Source organism: Natator depressus, chromosome 3 (genome assembly GCF_965152275.1).
Source record: "Natator depressus isolate rNatDep1 chromosome 3, rNatDep2.hap1, whole genome shotgun sequence".
Taxonomy (NCBI): Eukaryota; Metazoa; Chordata; order Testudines; family Cheloniidae; genus Natator; species Natator depressus.
Genome location: NC_134236.1, coordinates 199,392,433 through 199,416,044, shown reverse-complemented (window position 1 = coordinate 199,416,044; position 23,612 = coordinate 199,392,433). Strand labels below are relative to the sequence as shown.

Sequence of the window (23,612 nt, the reverse complement as noted above, 5' to 3'; positions counted from 1 at the left end):
AAACACACAGCCAGCAGAGCCCTTGTACCAAGTGCACAGGTTAATCAACCCAACTACATAATGCAAACGTCGGACACAAGCACCAGCCTCTGTGAAAAGCTCTCTTCCTACTCCCCGGATAAGCTCACCCACATGAACTCCATGAGGCAAAAAAATCTACATCAGAGCAGATGGCTTTAGCTGCTCTACCATGCCTGACTGTGTTTGGCCTTATCAGACATGGTGAGAATACATATGCTGCCACCACCTGGAAAACAGATCCTTGCTCCTCCTGCATGGTGAAAGCTAGCAAAGAACAAATCTGCACAGCAGCAACCAGGACTTATCAACCCTTTAGAAAAGAAAACCCGTCAACCCCATTGAAAAATGCCATGGGCTGACCAGACCTCAAAAACCCAATCCTTGATGCAAACCACCTATCCTCTCCCATTTCTAGGCAAAATTGCTGAGAGAGCAGTGACAACCAAGCTCCAATAACCTATGACATCTGTCACTGCCTTGGATACATCACAACTGGGCTTCAGACCAGGTCACAGCATGGAGACAGCCCTAGCAGCATTACTGGATGACCTCCACATGGCAATGGACAGAGATCATATCTCAGTGCTCCTACTACGTGCCTTCCTTGCAGCTTTCATCACAGCTGAGTAAAAGGAACTGCTGGCCCACTTTCAGGGCAGAGCTGGAGAGGGTGTTGACATAACTACAGAGGCTCCAATCAGTCCTCTCCAACAAGACAGAATGGTGACAACTCCACCTGAGGAGTCTGACAGGGATCTACCTTGTCCCTATCCCCTTCAGTACCTACATGAGACTACTTGGAGTGGCAGTGAGATGCCCAAATTCTGCAGCCGACAGCACTCCAGTCACACCCAGCTGTAGTTCAGTTTCCACAGATGGCGTCAGTGCTGTCACAGAGTCGTCAACAGTTGGAAGAAGAACAACTGGCTTAAATTACCCCTTGGCAAGACACAATGATGCTGGCCAGGATGGGGGAAGTGCTTTGAAGAACTAGCCATGACACTGGCTTCCCTCCCTTCTGTACCACATTGGTCACTGTGGGGCAAACCTCAAGGATCCTGTGGATTCATCCACGACACTTACTGACCAGACAGTGCCAGTGTCGAGAGCTGCCTTCTCTTCCACTTATTAGGAGACTGCACCCTTGTCTCTCAGATAAGGCTCTGGCCATGGTGATCTGTGTGCTCAGCATCTCCAGACTGGATTGCTGGAATTCCTATCATTTATAGCCATTTGAGATGGAGAGTCTGTTACACTAAATCACGTGGAAAAAGACCCTTTGCTAGTGCAAATTGTCATAGCCTCTGCCCCAGCTGATTTAGTACAATAGAGAGAACATTAGATTAGGGGAAGCCAGTTAAATATATATGACATTAACCTTTTGTTAGCCATCAGATGCTGTATCGATAAAAAAAACAAACAGTCTGGGCCAGATTCTGATCTCTGTTATACCAACGTAATCCACAATAACCCCACTTCACTTTTATTCCACTTTAATGGTGATCCGGATCAAGAGTCTGTTTATCAGTCTTGCCTGGGGGCCCGACCTTCAGCTTGTGTAAATTGGCATTGCTCCATTGAAGCCTCGGGAGTTATTCTGATTTAATTCAGCTAAGAATCTGGCCTACAGGGTTTAAATTAAACAAGCAGTTTTAGAAGGCGCAACCAGATGTCTAGACTGATGGGCTACTAGTGCAATACAGGCTTTTCGGACTGATGAGGTTTCCCTTAATGGAAGATAGATTGCCTGAGCATCCCCTTGTTCCTCAGGAATAGCATAAGCTCTGATGAAGGCTACCATCAAGTGAAATCACAAACAGCAGCACACTCACAAATACAGAAGTATGATAAATTAAAGCAGAGCTGAGGTGAGAAGTATAATTTAAAGATAAAGCCTTGAGCCATGTAAAATACACCCTCCAATTAAGCCTTGCCTAACCTGGACATTATGGGGAACATCACAAGGAATCTATTGGGAGTAAAAGTTCAAAGGCCCCATCCTACTCTTGACTTCAGAGGGTGTTTGCCTGCATGAGGATCATTCTCAAGGTCCATCATTCATATTTGATCTGTGATTGACCCTAGCTGCCTAACCCCAGTGGTTTCTACTGGTCAGATTATGTTGAGAACATATATGCAGGTATCCTGTGAAAAGTAACTGTAAAAATGGCACCACAAGATTCTGTAGGGATTGCCTCTCTCAACATTTTCAAGTAAAAAGATGGTTCTTCTAACTGACCCCCGTCTGGCATCAGCAAGTCCAGTTGTTTCATCAAAACCAGTAATAGGTAACACATAACTGGGACTTAGCTAGCAATTCTCGTCATGATGCATGAGTCAGAATAGAATCCAGCTCAAACTCCCACAGCTGCAAGGGCTGTTTCCAAGCTAAAGAGTGTTAGCCAAATAGTCAGCAGCAGCAGCAGGTAGGACTTTGAATACCCAGGGAGCAGAACAGGTGAGCAGAAATGCCATTTTTACATCACATGGTCACTTTTCAGACCAAAGTGCCACTTTAAGACAGAACTGATGATCAAGTAAGATAGTTAAGTTCAGTATGTGAGGAGTCTAATGATAATTGTCAGATCAAAGCTTCTGTTAAGCCTCAACATCAAAATTATATTGTTTCTCAAAGCAAAACACCCATTTTATTTTTGGTTCTTCATTCAACAATTTTATTTGACAAAGCGGGTGAAATATGTTGCTCAGGTTTTCACATCAATGTTTAACTCTTGAACCCTCTGAAGTGTATTCCTTCTAAAGAACACTGTCAGGTAATTTAGGCCCCAAAATGTGGGGTTTAATTAAGATTCAGACAGTTTCCCGCACTGCTGGGAACCCAAACACATGAACATACTGATGGGGATGAGACCAAGAAAAGTGAAACCAACATACAGCCTGTTGACACACCCACTTTCACTTTCAAATTAAAAACACTTAAATAGTGTAAATACTGAATGGTAAATTCAATGTTTAGAATTCTTTCAGCTTAAATAATTGGGGCTGAGATTTTCAAAGCCCCTCGTGAGTAAAATGCCCAACTCCTGTTAAAATTAATTAAAATACATTAAGTTAATTGTAATGGGAAATGGGCATCCAAATACCCTATGAAGCTTTGAAAACCTTAATCTCAAAGTGTTATCAGAAACCCAAGGAGGAAATGAGGTCTGCTCTTCTTCCCACTGAAGCCAATAGAAGATTTCCACTGATTTCAGTGGAGGCATGACTGGGCTCTTGTTTCTAAAATATATTATTTGTATGTTGACACGGTCCATATAACTTCAGGCATCACATTGCACTTCTATTGCACTTTTGTGTTCTCTAGTCCTTTTTTCCCCTCAGATCTAACACACGGAAATGTCTGGATGTATTTTCTCTATCCAGTGCAGGAAGCGTGAGTTTAACCAGTTTAACCATGGTTAATCATTCCTTATTTGTGTATAACCAGGATTGCTTCAATTGACTAAAAGTTTGATGGACTAAAATAGCACCCTAAGCAATTTTTGTCTGACACATGATACTTCTTTCCCTTTAAAACAAAACTAAAGGCCAGAACCTCAGCTGGTGCAAAATGGTATAGCTCTGTTGAAGTCAAAGTTAGGATCCAGGATCTCAATGGAGTTATGACTATTTCCAGCACCTAAAGACCTGGGCCTAGGATTTTAGTTTCTGCATATTGCTGCTTTGGACCTTTAGTTTCAGTGAAGAAATTACGATGTGAAATTATTCTCAGCCACAGAGTCACCAAGCAAAAGGTGCAGCAAATTCAGCCCAAGTGTCAACAAAAACTCCACTGATGTCAGTGAAGCAGCACATCACGTCTGTATAAACCGCGTTATTGGGCTGGATACTTTGCTCACTAGTTCTAATGCAAATCTGGAGTGACTCCATTAAAATAAATGGAATTATAGTGGCATAACAAATTGTCGTGAACTTCATTGAGGGGCCTAATACAAAGCCCATTGAAGTCAACTGGAATCTTTCCATTATCTTCAATGAGCATTGGTCCAGGTCTCTAGATATGCCTAATTCCCTTGACCCAAGTGACATTACCACTGACTTACAACAGAATCCCAGGGAGAATAATTTTCTGATTAGAAATGGACCAGAACCAAGTATCTGGATCTCAACTCTCCCAGTCTCTGCAAAAATGTGTACCTGGACATAGGTCTTAACTTGACAGCTCATACCCACCCCTAACTTCATTACTAACTGTTCCGTCACTTACTCACCCGCAAGTCAAACCAGTTACATTGTCAATCATCTAATTCAAAGGCATTTGTAAGTGTAAGTAATTAAGGTATTGTCCATTGAATGAGATGCTATCCTTTATGAATGCGCATAAATGCAAGATGATAACCCTATCTCTTTCTTTCTCTTGGATGTCATTGGTGTCTTAGTAAGTGGATGTACTGTATTATGTTTCTGGACTTTCAGGATTATGATCGTGTTTTCTTTCTACATCATTACATCTTGTTTAATATATTTCAAACATCTCTCTTTCTCTTTTTTTTTTTTGCTTTGTTTTGCTTTACTCTACTCATGTTAGTAAAAGGCATCATACTTCAGCATCTAGCTTGGCATACATCCCAGCAGCAATGCATCAGCCCAGATTAATGCATTGTAATATTGCTATTAATTCAGTTTCCCATGGTCATTTTTCATGTTCTGTTGAAGACAAACAAACAAGCAACAAAAATACAATTCATTCCATGCTGTCATCCCTTTGTCCTGACCAGAACAACTCGATCGTGTTGAAGAAGGCATGAACCATATCAACCAAGACATGAAGGAGGCTGAGAAAAATTTAAAAGATTTAGGGAAATGCTGTGGCCTTTTCATATGTCCTTGTAACAAGTAGGTACTGGGTACCGGCTCTGCTATGTGATGTCCAGTTTTTTGTCACAGTGAATGTCTGAAGTTTTTTGTCTTTTTTTTCTTTGTCCTTTTCCATCTGCTTCATTCTGTGGGGATAAAATACTTGTGTTTAATCAGAACAACTGGAACGCATCGAAGAGGGAATGGACCAAATCAATAAGGACATGAAAGAAGCAGAAAAGAATTTGACGGACCTAGGAAAATTCTGTGGTCTTTGTGTCTGTCCATGTAACAAGTAGGTGCTGCCTGCCTGCCTGAATCTTTTTGAGCACTCAAGGCCGATCTTGAAAGCCTTGTGACGCTCATCCTTGCTAGGCACATGGACAGGATGAGCATGTGGCATGCAGATAGAACGATTCTGGTTCCAATGCATTCATCTCATAGTGTAGACAATTCAGTGGGAATTACTGTAGATACATTAAAATCAGGCATACTGCAGTGAAAGCTTTACTGTAAAAACCTTTTAATGATAAACGTTTCAACATTTTACAGAACGTGTACTCCGTGGGACTACTACCTAGTTGACAAAAATCATGGTAACATCAGGGCTGTTTTTTTTCTGGAGACCCTAAATTTTAAAACACATGTTGTCATGATCAAGCTTAATTACGTTTTTAAGACTCATAGCTCAAACATGCAGAAGTGGTCATTTGGGACACATACCTCTAACAGTTATGGAAGAGAAATCACTATCTTCTCATTGCTCGGCAGATATCTCCCTTGACATGATATTGAAAGAGACATGATGTTTTGCAATTTGATCCCAACCTACAGTATTTACCATCTTGTTGTAAAGAATCAAATTTTAGTGGTCGTGCCAAATTTCTTTCCGTTGGGTAGAGCATACACTAAGCAGAAATGTTGAAATGTGTCTAGTTCGCTTGCATGCCATCACACTCAAATGAAACTATTATCCAAGTACAACGAAGCTTGTTTCAAATGCAGCAGAAAAATATGATATGTGGTTGTGGGGGTAAGGAAGTGAGGAAATACACTGGAAAGACCAGATTTCTCGATGGATAAAAGACCTAGCATGCAGTCAGGCAATTTGAAGGTTATTGAGAATAGAGGGTTATGGAGAATACATTTATAATTAACCAACCCAAAGATTTCACTGAGAGTGGGGTTATTATACCATGTTACAGTCTTTTGGGGGGCACAACTGCTTGATTTAGTTCACAACTGGGGTCTTATCATGCTGCTATTCTTACTGAGGCAAAACTGGTCAAAAGTCTCCTAGAATTGCCTGGGAATTTTCCCTGAGTAAGAACAGCAGGATTGGCATTTGTCTCTTAGCAATCACTGTTTCTTTTAAAGTTAATTTCTTGAGAGGAAATGTAATACTGGTATTTGTTTGGGAGAGGGGAACGGGACATAAAAGCAGTGGTTGAGCTTTAAAAGTCAATTTTCTTACTCTGATTTGCTGCACTAAGGTATAAATACCCTCTCTGGTGTTGCCCCAGAGTGTGTCTAACCCTGCCTGGGTGCACAAGGTGGTGTTCGGGAGAGAACTCAAGGAGACACATACACATGCATATGCCCTATGCAGGGGCTACCTGCCACCTGGACTCAAGCACTGGTGTGGAGTCTTGGTTCTAGCTCTGCCTCCCCTCTGCAGTGGGGTGTGGAGCTGCAGGGAAGGAGCATATGCTGTTTCCTTTCACGGGGTAGATCAGCAGCCACATTTTCCCAGCTCTCCTGGAGTCATTGCACCCGAGATAGGAACAATGCCTCTGGAGCTTCCTGTTGGGGAGGGAATCCTCTGCAAACCCTATGCCACAAGGGAGCCCTTTGAATACAGAAAATCCCATGGGATATTGCAGTAAATCTTGACTTTTTGAGTGTACAAACGGTTGGGAAAGCCACTAAAAACTCAAGGCCAGATCATCAGCTGGTGTGAGTCCGCTGAGCTCCACTGGAGCTGTATCAGTTTACACTGCCTGAGAATTTGGCCCTCAAATATTTACCACTTCACGGTGATGGCAGTACCATGGAGTGCATAGCGAAAGGGTCCCGTAGGTTTTTGGGGTGGTACATGTTAGTTTTTAAAGGTGTCACTCTGCTACTAATTGAGATTACTGTTTCAAAGTAACACATGGACCCAGACCTGCAGCCATGACACGAGTGGCTCAGTAAGCAAGTGATACTACCATTCAGTGGGGGTACTCACCTTTTAAGGCTGCAGAATTGGGCTCATATTGCTTTTAGAGGCAGTTCTCCCAGACATCAAGCCAGGAATCAACTGCTTTAGAAAGGGCGACTGCTCTTAGAAGTGACGTTCGGCGGGAAGAAAAATCCATAAGGGCCTAAATACCAACACTACTATAACACGTTCCCACAATTCCTGGGTAGCCATATACGAGGAGACACTTTCACATCTAATAATTCCCTGCTACACGGAAATAACATTAAATGAACCATGTGTTCTAATTTAGGGCCCATTCCCCCATTCCGTTAGCAGCCAGAGTTCTCATTGGGTGAAACCTTGGCCCCATTGAAGTCAATGTTAAAACTTCCATTGGCCGCAATAGGGCCAGGATTTCACCCATTGATTTTGGGTGGGAGGTTGGCATGCACAAAAAGAGTGGGAACAGGCTCTGAGTGGGATATAAGAACTCACTGGAGATATCTTACTCTCTGCATGTGGCAAAGGTCTAAAAGAAAGTGCATAACAATAACTATATGCAGCATTTGGGGTGATAATCACTAGCCCTGTTTAGGTTTCAGAGTAGCAGCCGTGTTAGTCTGTCTTCGCAAAAAGAACAGGAAGACTTGTGGCACCTTAGAGACTAACCCATTTATTTGAGCATAAGCTTTCGTGGGCTACAGCTCACTTCATTGGATGCACTCATTTCCCTAATTCGTTTCCAGAAACGATAGTGTATCATACATTTCACCTCGCAAAAAACCCTCAATTTCTTTTGTCTTACTAAATTCTAAGAGGTAAAAACAGCAGAACTGATGACTCTCCGGAAAAATCCCCTTCAATGGTGTTTTATCAATACCCTTTCGGATTGTAACTCATCTTTGCACAAAACAAATTCCTGGCAGCTCCAGGGAGAGTAGAATTACATGATGGGAGTATCTAAAGCTTATTTCAGTAACGTCCCCAATTCATCTTAAAGTGCGTTCACTCCCTCCACAAAAGTGCAAGCGGCAAGGCTCTTTCTTACACACACAGTCATAGGCGTGTGCAGAACAGGGAAATTGGAATTTGTCATTCCCAAGAGCTTGGCTGAAAACAGGCTCAATTTCTGGAACCAAATGAAGTTCTTTGGTTACAAACCCAAAAAGCTCATGATCACTTTAGTGTCAGAACAACCCAAAGTATGCTGCACATCTTAATATCTGCCACTGCTGGTATGCCTGGATTTTAATTTTTCTCATCATGGCGGCTCAGTCAAAAATGGCTCTTGGAAAGTTTGCATAAGCTAAAGAAATGACCTGTTGGAAGGCAATTTTTTTAAGTCCTGAGGTTTCAGGTTCCTGAAGAAGACCAAGATCTATTTTTGCCTGGGCATTGCTCATTGTGAAGGCTGTTACTGCTGGTGCATTAAGAGTATGATGAACTACTGGGGCAGTTGTGCTTAATGAGAATGCTTCACTTCTTATTCATGCCTGTAGCTGGTGCATGAAGAAAGTGTAGAGAAATTTCCCTTTCTGATGCTAGTTTGCTTGTATTTATTTTCTCCTGCACTCATCCCACTTCTGCCTATTTTACTTTTTGTCTCTGTGGACAAAGGTTTGTACATCAACGGTCGATGTATGGTTACTATTTTCAAGTACCGATATATTATTTAGAAATCTAATGAAATTACACTCACTGTGACGCAAACGCTAAAAACAACCCCCTCCTCCAACAACGCTATATACTTGGAAAAACATTGGACAGGTTAGGGCCTGAGATGCCCACAATGCCACAGATATATTTTTAAAAGGACTCTTTTGCATGAGAATGTGTTAAAATCTCACCTGCTCTATTTTTCTCTAAGCCAGTGTGTTGCTGTGATGTGATGTACACACTATATTTGGCAGTTTTGTTTTTATGTCTGTCTGCCAGTGTGTTCTCTGTGTCTTACGTCGAAGTACGCACGTGTTGCTGTAATGCAATTGAATGGTCTCCCCGTTACCGTTATTTTTATTCTTGTTTTGTTTTGTTCGAAAACCCAGTGTGCAACGTTGCAGACTTGACCATTGCAATTCGCTCTATTGGAAACGAAATCTCGGCGCACTCCAGTTGTTGTGGCAGTGAAAAAAAAAAGTTTTGTTGAGGTTTATGATATATCGGTATACGATAAATGCCCCTCTATCTTAAAACTCATTTGCTTGATGTAGCTCGTAGCTTGGAGAAGTAAAGATTTTTGCACTTGTCTCTTTCTACTTGGTGCTTTGTTGCTCACCCTCTTTTTTGCATAGGCTTAAATCCAGTGATGCTTACAAAAAAGCCTGGGGCAATAATCAAGATGGGGTTGTAGCCAGCCAGCCTGCACGTGTTGTGGATGAGCGGGAGCAGATGGCCATCAGCGGTGGCTTTATCCGCAGGTGAGCCTTGTTATCCAGTTTTCTCTCTATTTTCCCTGGTGCTGATATATTTAGATTTCTTCCAGATGGTCAGAAATCCTGTATTCTTCATTAATTCGCTCTGTGGCACTGGGGAGGTTACTTAAGCCAACATTTTCTACTGATTAGTTGGTGCTCACATCCACCTGATGTGTGATTTTCAGAGGTGCTGAACACCAGCCGCTCCTGTTGACTTCAGCTGGACTTGTGGGTGCTCGGCTGATCTGAAAATCAGGACCTACGTACCCACACTGAGTGGCCTCTTGAAACAGTGGCCATTAATCTCTCTCCTTCAGTTTCCCCAGCTGTAAAATAGGATGAATGATAATAATTACTTGACCAAGGAGTTGCTAGTACTCAGGCACTGACCCTTGGTGGACTTCTGTGCCTGCATGGTCCCCATTGACTTTAACGGGCTTCTGCATGGGCACAAGACTATGCAAAAAAAGGGGGGGAGGAGTCTAAGTAATTAATGATTGCAAAGTACTTTGAAGATGAAAAGTGTCCTATAAATGCCAATTTATTATTACTGTTCCAAGATACCTAGTGGTTATCATTGAGCATCAGCACTGGAGTACACCACCCAATTTAAAACCCCTTATTTTCTATCAAAGGGTATGTCTACACCCAACCTCCCAGCCTGGGTGGACAGGCTTGGGCTAGCGGCGCTCACACTAGCGCTGCAAGAATGGCTGTGTAGACAGCACTGTGAAGTGGTGGCTTGGGCCAGAGGCTGGAGCATGGGCTCTGATGTCCATGCCCCTCCCTAGGCTCCAGAGCCCGCAGTGAAACACCTGCACAGCTAGCTTTAGGGTGGGACCGGGGGCCCCACCAGCCCCAGTCTGTCAGCCTGGGGTGGAAGGCTCACGCTGCGTGCGATGGAGATGTTTCCTAAACGAACAGCTGTGCAGGCTCCCACTCAACGAGGCCCTCAAGCGAGCGCATAACTTAAAGCACATGAGTGGTGCCGTTGTCTTCTGTGGAACTACCCAAAGCTTCAAGTTATGTGCATCCTGAGGCCCCCTGCTGAACCGGGGCAAAGTGCAGTATCTGGGATGCTGTGTTGCACTAACTGCAGGTAAATGTTGCCATGTAGTGGCCACCTCTGGGTATGTGGTGCTGAAATGAAATCCACTGGTACCAGGAAAGTGTGCTGACTTGGCTTCCCACCTGCTAACCTTCTCTTTTAGCTAAGGAGACAGCGGTAAGTAAATATTGATTACAGTGTCTATAAAACTGATATGTAGGTGTCAATGCTATCAGTCAAGTTCATAATGACAGCTGCTCCACAGAATGGCCTACCAGTATGCAAAGCTTTGCTCTATGAAGACTGAGGTAACTGGATTAATAGGTAAATATTCTTCTGATAACTACTAACCACTCACTTTTTGGATGCTGTGATGAAGGGAGATGTGTGTACTGTGATGGGACTGGAGGATGTGGGACAGGTGGAATCTCCATCCTTATTGGTTTTTAAGGCCCGGCTTGACAAAGCCTTGGCTGGGATGATTTAGTTGGGGTTGGTCCTGCTTTGAGCAGGGGGTTGGACTATATGACCTCCTGAGGTCCCTTCCAACCCTGATATTATATGATTCTATGATGCTGACCACAGTGGGATCCAGCTGCCATTTAAGTACACCGAGACTGCCATTTACCTTTTCACCCCTAGAGGGCAGCCCCTCCAGGTCAGGTATGTGGCGCAGTGGTGGAATATCACAGGGGAAGCTTACGCTGCTGTTCTATTTGTTCTGCGGATAAACAGAAGACATCTGCCTTCAGGGTTATCCATCTGCCATCTTTTGTAAGAAACACAGGAGATGGTGAAAAGCAGTGACTTTCCAAGCGGGCCAAGCTTTTTCCAGTGTTTGAATCACCGACCAGTAACTCCCTGCATAACTGGCCAACTCTTAGAGCTGATGCATAATTCAAGACTTAACGGCTGAGTTCTTTTGCAGGGTCTGCTCGCCACCAGCTAGAATTTTCTCTTTAAACTGCAAACTCCAGATGGGATTAATGGGGGCAACAGGGAATTTATACTGAAGCAGATGAATCCAAGAGAAATTGATGCACTTGTTTTTTTTTTTAATTACTTAAAAATTCATCATTTAAGCCAAAAGTTTCAGACATGAGACTGCTCCTGCGTCGTGCTTTGATTAGTCTCAAATCTGCCAGATCAGCACTTTCATCATGAGTTAGGCGTAGGTAACTCAAAGCAGGTAGATGGGATCTCCTTGCTCAGCAGCCCACAGGTAGCTCCCAAATATCCTGTTCGCTCATAGGCAAAACCTCAAGTCCAAGAGTAGCAATGCTCAGAAGAACCACCACTAAAGATAACACTGCTGGTAGTGACAGCCCAGACTTAATCTGTCAGTACTTCTGGCAGTGGCAGGATTAGCATGGTTGATGGTGAATGGCCCAGAGGAAGGTTGAATAGCTCCAAAGTGAAGGGAGATGTAGGGATGGGTAGTAGCTGGCAGGGCTGAATGGACAAGGGCCGCTGGATAGCTGCATACGTACCCAGACTGGTTGAGTCCATCTCCACTCAAAAGAATTGTGTGTTCCTTCACAGGGTAACAAATGATGACCGAGAAGGCGAAATGGACGAAAACCTTGAGCAAGTCAGCGGCATCATTGGAAATCTCCGTCACATGGCCCTGGATATGGGCAACGAGATTGACACACAGAACCGCCAAATTGACAGGATCATGGAGAAGGTGAGGGCTGATTTGCCTCTTGGACTAACAACTTTTCCATACTAATCCTAACAAGTCACGTTGCCCAGCAGGCAGTGCCAGATGGAATGCCCCCAGCCCTCTCTGCAAGCCTTCGCCTGCAGCATCCTGCCAATTCCCCACCTCCAACCCACAAAGACCCTTATAGATTCATAGATATTAAGGTCAGAAGGGACCATTATGATCATCTAGTCTGACCTCCTGCACAATGCAGGCCACAGAATCTCACCCACCCACTCCTGCGATAAACCTCTCACCGATGTCTGAGCTATTGAAATCCTCAAAGCATGGTTTAAAGACTTCAAGGTGCAGAGAATCCTCCAGCAAGGGACCTGTGCCCCATGCTACAGAGGAAGGCGAAAAACCCCCAGGGCCTCTTCCAATCTGCCCTGGAGGAAAATTCCTTCCCGACCCCATTTATGGCGATCAGCTGAACCCTGAGCATATGGGCAAGATTCACCAGCCAGATACCCAGGAAAGAATTCTTTGTAGTAACTCAGATCCCACCCCATCTAACATCCCATCACAGGCCACTAGGCCTATTTACCATGAATATTTAAAGATCAGTTAATTGCCAAAATCATGTTATCCCATCATACCATCTCCTCCATAAACTTATAGAGTTTAATCTTGAAGCCAGATAGGTCTTTTGCCCCCACTGCTTCTCTTGGAAGGCTGTTCCAGAACTTCACTCCTCTGATGGTTAGAAACCTTTGTCTAAGTTACTCTGCAGAGACCATTTTTTTGGCTCTGGGAAGAGGGAGCTGGGCCTGGGAGCTGGCAGATCTCTGCCAGATTTCCCCCCTCCCTCGCCCACCAAAGAAAAATCCTTAGGACCAAGCAGGGCATGGTGCTGAAGGGTCTCCAGTAACTTGTGCTGCTGGCCCTTCTGTGCTGTGGCAGCAGCAGCTGGGACACAGCATAGCTCAATATGGCTCCTGCGGGAGCTTGGGGATTGGGGGAGGAGGGTGCACTGCAATGCAGAAGTCCTCAGAGATCTGCAGATTTGGCCGGGGGGACGGCGGGGGGGGGGCAGTGAAGGCTGAACCCTCTGGCACTTCCAGGGTAGGGGTAGATTAAATTCCCCCCCCCCCTTTCCAATGGAAGAATTAGAAGGAAACTCCATGAAAGACCTAGAATCCCCATCTTCCTTCATGGGAATAACTCCCATAAAGGAGACTGGGGCCTCATCTTAGCATGGTGATGGCACCCATACATCTCATCCGAACTGAGATTGTTAATTCTTTGAGGCAGGGACTGTCTTTTCATTGTACACAGTGCCTGGCACACAAGGGCCCCTGCTCCCTGATTGGCGCTTCTGGGTGCTACGACAATACAAATAATAAATATTACATTTGAAATCACTATTAAAACCCTGCTTGCTAAAAAGTCGGGGCCACCATTCCAACACCAGACCTGTATTGCAGATCTCTGGAGTTTGGGTCTCTTTTTACATTCAAAGAGCTGACAGCAACTTCCATGCTTAACTAAGAATCCATTAGCAGCCCCATATCTGAAGAGCCACACAGTTCCTACCTTTGTATTGGCAGATCTCTCAAAAGGAACTGAAAGGAAAATAAGGGGGCAGAACCGCGGCGGTGTAAATTTCTGTGGCTGTGTTGATTTCAATGGAGATTTACACTAGCTGAGGATCTGGCCCAAGGAGTTAATGCTGACCTATGCCAGAATAACTTGCACTATTGAACCTCCTCATATGGGGGGCCAATAGGCTATATGTGCTTTTCCACTGACTAAATCAGAGAGCCCAGTGCAAAACGTACGCGCACTCAGGCATAGGTGCTAGAACTAGGGGGGCTGCCGCACCCCTTGGCTTGAAGTGGTTTCCATTAAATACAGGGTTGACAGTTTGGTTCAATGGCTCTCAGCACCCCCACGATGCAAACTGTTCCTGCACCCTGACACTCGGGGACATGTAGCACTTTGTGACGTTCCTTGTCAGATTGCAAGCCCATGAAGCAATGAATGAAGGGCCTCGTGGTTTGATGACAGTAACTGCACCTGTGTTAGACATCAGGGTGAGTCAGGGCACATTTTCTTCAGACCAGCAATCTAAACTTTATAAAGAAAAGGAGCTGGGACACACTGAGAAAGGCATGACCATTCTCACGGCACCACCTGTAAAATGTCACACTTCTGGAGTGCGGAAACCTGATATGGGGCATTAAGAGATTGCTAATATTCAGCTCAATGTTGAATGAAAGTTGCCTATCTGTGATAGGAGAAGGGATGGCAGTATTGCACGGCATGGGTCATATCTGTCTTGGAAATGGGAGGCGTAGCACACAAGTGCTTTTTTAGATGAAGTGCAGAAGCACATGCTAGCCACCAACAGTAGCATGGCACAGCCTTACCAGTAGGTGATTTAACACAGATGAAATACTGGTGTGTGGCATTTGTGCCTATGGGACGTAACGATGCACTGAATACTAGCTCGGAATATCCCGTTGCTGGGCTGGATCCAGTTCTTGCTTAGAAAACATCCTGACGGATGTTGAAAACATAGACAAGGCACTTTGTGTAGGTAAAGCCCTGTGGGCCAGATCTTTAGCTGGTATAAATGGATGTAGTTCAGGTGTTATTTCACCTACACGGATTTATACCAGCTGAGGAATGGCCCTCTATGCAAACCTCTTACATAGCTAGGTACACCACACTGTACAGAGTTTAAGAAGCTATGTTGTAGTCTAACACAGATGCTTAAATCCAGCCGGAGGTAGAGCACTGACTTGGCAGGATTCTTGGCTTCTCAGCATTTGGCTGAAAACGCTGACCTGTGTGCTTCTGAATACTGGATCTGCACACCATGCTCACAGAGCAAGCTTCATGTTTTTGAATGAAGGTAAAATGAGGCAGTGTTCACTGTGCACCAAGCTCTGTGTAAATTCCCAACATCCTTCCTTAAAGAATATTGTCACTAGAGGCCATTTCCCATGCATAGCGTGTTCCTTGATTCTAACCAAACACCTGCAATACAGACCAATACAGCAAAATATGCTACTATCCAGCTCACCAGGGTACATGCATCACACAAATATATCATGTTAACCCCCTACTCCAGATCAAGAGAAAATAATGGTTCCTTAAATTGACCAAGTCCTTGGCTCATGAAAACAACCAAGGAACAGTATCGATATCATTCCCTCTAACCCTATTGACATTACTTCAAGCTATGAGATTTAAGGCCAGCAAAGCTGGATCAGGTCAACTCCGAGGGAAAACCCGGGTGCTCCTAGTGGTGGTGATGGTAATTCAGTAGGGAGGACTCTTCCCCATGAGTCAGTAATGGACTAATGGTCCGTCCTAGTGGTACGGGCACTGTGTTGCTGAAGGTGCTGTCATTCAGAGGAGATAGGAAATAGCAGCCTGGATCACTTGGAGTAATTAAAAATCCCCCCACTGCCACTCTCTGTAAAAACAGAGGTTCACAGCAATGCCAGCTCTGGGTGCTTATATGGCACTGAACTTAAGCTGGATCTATGAGCAACCTGGAGCTACCTCAGAGGACTGAGCTCTTGACTGACCTATCCAGTTATGGAGAGTGGTAAAGAAAAGCCTTTGTTCTTTCCCTCTCTTAAGTCAGAAATCCAGATATAAAAACTCAGGAACATCGTGGAGATTTGACACATTCTCCAGAGGACTTTGGGTGACAATGAGCCATAAATATGGGGCGGGGCTTTCAAAAGTGCTCTGCTTTGGCCTACCTCTGCTCCCATTGAGGTCAACTGTAAGACTCCCACTGAGTTCAATGGCCGCCCATGGCCTTTACCATTTTCAAGTAGACTGTCATGCCTTCATCTTTGACAAAATATAACCTTGCCCCAGCATTGTTCCTGTTACTTAATGGAAAACTGTTCATGGTCTTCCAGCATTCTAACAGAGGCACCATTTGTCATGAACAAACGCAGATATCCAGAGATACCTGGGGCCAAATCCGCATCCAGTACAAAAGCTCCAGTGAAATGAAAGGACCTATGCAGATTGACACTTGCGGAGGAGCTGGCCCACAGATAAAACAAAGTAGCACTGCATTCATTACTGTACTAAAAATATCTTTCTTCGTAGCCTTTCAAATCAATTATGGGACACAAGGCAGCAAACTCTAAAGAAAAGATGATCAGCCTATCCATTTTGCCACTTTTAAAAAGAACTGGAAAGGCCCATGTCTGGGCAAGTCACTGTGCCACTCTGTGCCTAAGTTTCCCCACCTGTAAAAAGGGGTAACCCTACTTACCTCTCAGATTCAGTTAAATGTATTTTATATGCCACAGAAAATTGGAGACAGCGGTAGATGCTAACAAACAAAGGCAAACCACAGAAATACTAATGCATTTTCCAAAAAGATAGGTACCGTGTTCTCCATTAAAATCTTCACAATTGCCTGAGTAAGGAATTAATGTTATTGAGTATTCATGGCATTCTCTAACCTACAACATAAAAGGAATACTATTGTGTCATTATCAGCTTACAAAGGCTAAAAATTTTAATGGTGACGAGTCTAATATTAATGGCTCAACTTTATCAAGGGTGCAGAAACAAAAACAATACCTAGTTCTGATATAATGCTTTAGAGAGGAGGTAAAATAACACTACCTCACTCTTATTCAGTGCCTTTTCATCTAGCTCGCTGGATCAGCTGTATCCCCATTTTGCAGCTCTGAAAACTGAGCACAGAGAAAGGGAGTGACTTGCCCAAGGACAGCCAGCCAGCTAGTGGCAGAGCCAGGCCTAGAACCCATTGCTCTATCCTCTGCCCAGGAGAATCATAACAGGAGGTGGGGGGGTTGGTTTGTTCAGGCGAGGTAAAAGTTCTCTTCCCCAGAGTGTTTGTGCCTGGGAATGAGCTAGAAAAAGGCTCCAGAAAGACCCACTATTTCAGACTGCACCACCAATTTTTCCACCAGGTTTTGTTCTATACAGAAATCTTTATAAACCCAGGTCCCACTTCTCCGGCCACACAAATGACGGACAAAACTCCCATTGACGCCAATGAGAGCAAGACCAGACCTTGAAATGACAGAAACGTGTCCCCGCACTGCTACCAGGATAGTCATCATGAAAAGCAACACAGACAATACCGAGCTAATAAAATGAAATGGACAATTGCTCATTTGAAATGAATGCTAACAGAGCAGTAATGCCATTCCCACCCTTCCCAGGGGGTTGCCAGCCTTCCAGGATTGACCTGGAGGCTCCAGGGATGAAAGATTAACCTTGATTTAAAGATTATGTCACGTAACGAAACCTGCAGGAATACACACAGCCCCAGCTGGCAGCCCTGCTTCCCATACCTAAATACATTGGTCTATCAACACTGAAGAACATTTGGGACTAGATCCTCAGCTGGTGTCAGTCGGCGTAGCAACATCCACTTGGATATAGCTGCGCCGGTCGACTTCAGTTGAGATAATGCCCCTTTGTCTCCAAAGCTGACATCGGGCAGCTACTACAACCCACAGTCAAAGGGGGATCCAATTGAAAAAAATGTGTCTGTGCCAAAAAAAGGGGAGTTGTTTAATTTTCAAAATTACTGGGCTAGATCCATCCCTGGATGACAATGACATTATATGAAGGATGAATTTAACCCACTGTATTCAATAAGATCCAGTCTGATTATTTCAAATGATATTTACATTTCTCAAAAGGAATTGCAATCCTGTTCTTATAATGATATTCCAGTGAGCTCCGAGATGGTGAAACCTGTATTCCTGGACTCTTTCCTTCCACATAGACCCCTCTACAAAGTGTTGCGGGGAGTGTGCTGAGCGTCTCTTTTAGAGCCAGTGTCCAAGGGGGCTCCAGAAATCTTTTCTTTTTGCTTCTTTTTGTGGACCTAATCCTGCCTGACAGTCCCATTGATTTCAATGGGATTTTGAGATGCAACCACATGTGAGGAATATAGGATTGGGAGCATTGTAAGTCCTTGTATACATCTGACACCAGAGCATATGGTGGAACTGATGGGCCAGATCCTTGGTCTCTCTCAATTCCCATTTATGCTATTATCTGCTGGTGAAAATTAGAGTAGCCTTGAGGCAGCTGTAATTTGCACCAGTGCCAGTGGATCTTGTGGGAACGGTGGAAGGGTGGCCTAATGCCTCCTATTCCCTTCCCACCACAAGTGCAGCAAGTTCTGCTCTGGCCTGAAGATTCAGTCTGATGTATTTTCAAAAGAAACCTGCCTCTTCTCAGTGGCTTTATATGAAAGGACAATCTAGCTCTCTGTCCCGATGGATTCTCCACTGCTTTGCCAATGCAACAAAAACAAAAGTCTTGTTAGGCAGCCTGGACAAGGTTTAGATCATTGTGCAGCCAGGACAGAGCCCAGATCCGTGGCATCCCACATGCTTATATAATATCAAAGATGAACGAAGCCTTAGGTCAGGGAAACCAGCACATCTGTTACAATTATTGATGGATGAATTTCAAACTGGGTCAGATTCCTAGCATTCACTTTAATGGTGCTATGTCAGTTCACACCCGCCAGGGATGTGGCCTAGCATTTGGAAGCTCAGACAAAAACCTGAAATGTGAGATGCTTACCCAGAGTTTACCTGAACCTCTTGGGCTTGCAAATTCGGGTGGGAATTCCATGCCAACAGGTGATTTCTATTAGTCGCAGAATCACACAGTTTAAGGTCAAAAGGGACCCAATCTACAATCTACTCTGTCTTCCTGCTGGGCCCCAAAAAACACAACAGCCAATTCCATGGTATTTCTGAGCTTCCCCTTCCTGAGTTGGCCAGGATCAGGAAGCAGAGAGGTAGGTAGCAGAGAGGGCCCCGATAGGTGAAATACTCTACTACATATTTAGCAAAGCAGATGTTCTCTCTCTGCTGTGTAATCAGTTGTTTCTTTCCTTCCTTTCCCCTAGGCTGACTCCAACAAAACCAGGATTGATGAAGCCAACCAACGTGCAACAAAGATGCTGGGCAGTGGTTAAATGCCACGTAATGCATTTCCCTCTTAGCACTGTCCCAGGCGGCAGTCTCTTCATGCTTTTCTCATGGTATTTACCTACTAGGTTTGCACACATGCACATATCAGCCCCCATTGTCAATGTTGTCCTGTGTAGTCTGTCAGCTTTCCAAAAATGATACTTGTAATTATTTTTTTCTAGAGACCTTTCTTTCCAAAGGTTGTACATAGTGCTGATTTGATGGCTCTAGCTCACTTTGAAGTTTTGGGGGGATTCTTTGGTTGGGTTTTTTTGTTTGTTTGTTTGTTTCAATTCTCTCTCTCTCTCTCTCTTTTGGGTTGCTTTCTTTTTGTTTTCTTTTATGATGTTTGCTGAATGACACCAATGTTGGAATGCTAACTGTGCTGTTAACCCTTAAATATACAGTATTGTTCTTGTAAAACTGTGACATTCCACAGAGCTACTGCCATACTCCTGTCTTTGGGTATCACTTAAACTTACTGTCTTCTGTTCTCCATTGCTGTCATCTGTTGTTATAATTTCATGATAAGACAATGTGGAATTATGTAACTATAACAAGCATTGCACTAAAAAGTGATGTGATTTATGCATTTATGCATGAGAAATAACTAGACCTCTAGACTCCTACTTAAACAAGACTTTTCCCATGGCAGTAGCACACCAACAAATGACAACAAAAGCATGCTCGGTATTGGGACTGTGTTATACCAGCAAGTATGCAGTCGTGCCACTTTTTTCTTGTTGATATATATACAGTTTTTAACCATGATCGGTTTTTTTTAATTATGGAAAAAAAGATGGCTTGGGCACTCACCATTTCATCATTGCCAGTAAAATTGAACCTTTGGCTGAAAATATGTCAAAGGCAAAAAGAAATAGGTGTAATATATTGGGTTTGTCTGTTGCTTTTGAAGACTTATCTTTTGGAGGAAACGACTACCATAGGAATCGATGCAAAGAGATGTAATTTTTATAAGGCTCTATCTTACTACTCGCTCTCCTCGTGTGGTTTGTTATCAGTACAGTTCTCTGTTGCTTACCTAGGGCTATGCACACCAAATCGCTGAGATGTTTAGTAGCTGACTTAATGAAAAATAATAATAAAAAATAACCTACACGAATGAAATCTAGATAAACTGTGAGATAAATATCATTGACGCATGTAATATGAAAATTCTTTCTGTCTCCTGTCAGTTTGTGACGTGATTGACATTTTGTAGCTAGTTTAAAAATTATTAAAAATTATAGACCTCGGAATCTAGGCTTCCATTATCCATTTGTCGGCCTGTGTGTCAGTGATATCTTGTTATTTTCCACCCACGTGTGAAAAGGGAGCCAGGGATGCAGTCCAAGGGCTCTTTGCAAATCAGTGGTATGTAAGGGCTGGAAACAAAAGATTTCCATTTGGGATGCTAATTAAAGTGACAGGGAACTATTCCGAACAAAAGCGGTTCACACCGAGCAAACTGTGATGTGATTATTGTTTTAAGTTACCTCGTTTTGGGGAGCTAGCTGAATACTGAGATGAAAATTTCTCCCTGTTCTGGGGTAGAAAATAGAATACATGGGCCAGATCCCCAGCTGGTATAAACCGGTGTAGCTTCACTGAAGTCAATGGAATGTTATTGATTGATACCAGCTGAGGGTCAGGCCTCATGTTATTAATATGGCTGTATTCACAGAACCCTAGTAACTGTAACATTTGTATAGCCTGGTAGGAATGCCTTTAACAAAGGACTAAATATAGGTAAATATTTATTGACAATGAATGTGGTTAAAAATAGGTTTGGCATATTTTTTCCAGGTATTTTTCTTACGGGGAGTCCAATTATTGTTAGCTCTACATGAGTGAACAATTCATTCACATGCCTAAATGGATCTCTGTCAAAACATATAAGAAAGCAAATGCCAGGCTGTGTGTGTTCTTGCAGTCGTTTATTTTTAGTATCTGTTGTTATTCCGTTTGTGCAAATAATTTCCCCCCACTTTCTGTCGATAAAGGGTAAACTTCTGGCAAATATTATTATGGATCATACTATGCTAAAATTAAAGAGCTATGTCAGACTCAGGGAAATATGCAAAACTATGGGTTTAGATTTCCAAGAATGGGTGTCTAAATTTAGAGTCCTAAATCCACATTTACATGATTTATTCCCCATGAAGATCTTGCCCCGCGTTCTGATGTTATTAGCACCCTCCTAAATAAGTGACCAAATTGTCAAAACATAAAACCATCACTGATAACGTTTGCAGTTGACACAAAAATTGGCGGCGTGGTAAATAATGAAGAGGACAGGTCACTCATGCAGAGCGAACTGGATTGCTTGGTAAGTTGGGTGCAGGCAAACAATATGTGTTTTAATATGGGCAAAGGAACAAAGAATTTAAGCCTTACTTACATGCTGAGGAGGGGCTCTATCTTGGAAAGCAGTGACTCTGAAGAGTTCATGATGGATAAAAAGCTGAACGCGAGCTCCCGGTGCAACACTTTGGCCAAAAGGACTTACTGCGATCCTTGGATGCATAAACAAAGGAATCTCAAATAGAAGTAGAGAGGTCATTTTACCTCTGTATTTGGCACTGGTGCGACCACTGCTGGAATAGTGTGTCTAGTTCTGGTGCCCACAATTCAAGAAGGTTGATAATAAACTGGAAGAGTTAGGAGACGAGCCACCCGAGTGATTAAAGGATTGGAAAACATGCCTCATAGTGGTAGGCTCAAGGAGCTCAATCTATTTATCTTAACAAAGAGATGGGTAAGGGATGACTTGCTCACAGTCTGTAAGTACCTACATGGGGAACAAATATTTAACAATGGGCACTTCAGCCTAGCAAACAAAAGTATAGCAAGAAGCAATGGCTGGAGGTTGAATCTAGACCAGTGGTTTTCAACCTGTTTTCATTTGTGGATCCCTAAAATGTTTCACATAGAAGTGCAGACCCCTTTGGAAATCTTAGACATAGTCTGTGGACCCCCCAAGGGTGGGCAGACTACAGGTTGAAAACCACTGATCTAAACAAAATCAGACTGGAAATAAGGTGTAAATATTTAACAGTGAGAGTAATAATAACTTACCAAAATAATGGATTCTCCATTACAGGCAATTTTAAAATCAAGATTGACTGTTTTTTCTAAAAGATCTGCTGTAGTTCAAACAGGAATTATTTTTGAGACATTCACTGGCCTGTGTTATGAAGGAGGCCAGACCAGATGATTACAGTGGTTCCTTCTGGCCTTGGAATCTCGACACACATGTAAATGCTGAGATGCACACTCCAGTCACGAATCCCTAAAGGCAAATCTTCACGCAGAGCCTGAGTCCTGCCTCAGCTAAAACTCACCCCTGGTGAGGAGGTCAGTACAAGGCCCTACAAAGGGACATATGGGGGGGAATGTTAGCTGAGTAAACAGCCAGGCAGCGTTTTCTGCACACCACCCTCATGTTGTAGAAATGTTCTCTGAACCGGCACCACGTAGAAAGCTACCCTTTGGGGAAAGGATCTGAGGGTGATCAGCAAGTAGGCCGGGGTTAATGGAATATAGCTTACATTTTACAGCTGACGCACACATTCACTGACAGTTTGTATACAACCTATAGGGCCAAATCCTGATAATGATGCGGTTCTGACATGGAGTTGGTATGGAGCCGACCAGAGCTTTGCTGGGTTCCAGAGATGACTGGGGTGTCCAGCCTCCTCATCTGAAATCTTGACCCAAAACTCAGATCTAACCAAACATTCGTTGAGCTCTGTAAAAGCACGGCTGACGAGTTCCTCTAAAATGATGAGTCATTTGTAACCCGCATATTCCAGGTCCCTCTCTGTATTGAACCCTGGAGGATATGAGCTGTGACAGCTCCCAGTTACAGAGACTTGGCTTGTTAGCTCAAGCAGCTTGTGCTTTTAGCCCTGGAGATCATTGATTTGGTCCCCAGTGTGTTGGCCAAGATGGAGGCGGTCACACATCCTGGCCACTTCCTACTCTCAGGTGGAAACAGAAATACCAAATGACCATAACAGAGGCTATTCTTGGGGGATCTCTGACCAGGGGGAAATTGAGGACTATGAAAGGTGCTAGGGCAGGGATTCTCTGACATTTTCATAGCATAGGCCACATGTTATTTTGTGGACACCACCCCTTATATGACAGCCTCCCTTGAAAAGTGCAAATTCTCCTGGAAACGTAAAAGGATCAGCCCAAAGCAATGGAGGGAACTGGCTATATGGATAAACCTAACGCTTCACCTGCGTGTTGAATATATTTTTTTAATGGACAAATTGTCCACTGACTCATAACTGTGAGCAACAGGACTATCCCCAGTGAACTTCACGCTGACATACATGACGATGGTTACTTTCGACCGCTATAGCAAGACATTATTTTAGTGCTTGATTGACAGTGCAGTTTCAGCCACATCATTGACCATGATCACTTATGACCTAACCCAGTAATCATTTATACA

At 43.6% G+C, this 23,612-nt stretch overlaps 1 protein-coding gene across 2 annotated transcripts in view; it reads left to right on the top strand.

The window, feature by feature from the left end:
* SNAP25 (synaptosome associated protein 25) overlaps positions 1–20,421 on the top strand; it is a 93,624-nt gene extending 73,203 nt beyond the window's left edge. The window contains exons 5-8 of one of the 2 annotated variants that reach the window (XM_074949656.1): positions 4,761–4,878; positions 9,316–9,441; positions 12,029–12,173; positions 19,084–20,421. In XM_074949656.1, the coding sequence (XP_074805757.1) occupies positions 4,761–4,878; positions 9,316–9,441; positions 12,029–12,173; positions 19,084–19,152 (458 nt within the window). In that variant the 3' untranslated portion in view covers positions 19,153–20,421. Of the gene's footprint in view, positions 1–4,760; positions 4,879–5,016; positions 5,135–9,315; positions 9,442–12,028; positions 12,174–19,083 lie in introns of both variants that reach the window. The other variant, XM_074949655.1, reaches the window with a different exon arrangement.
* Positions 20,422–23,612: the final 3,191 nt, after the last annotated feature.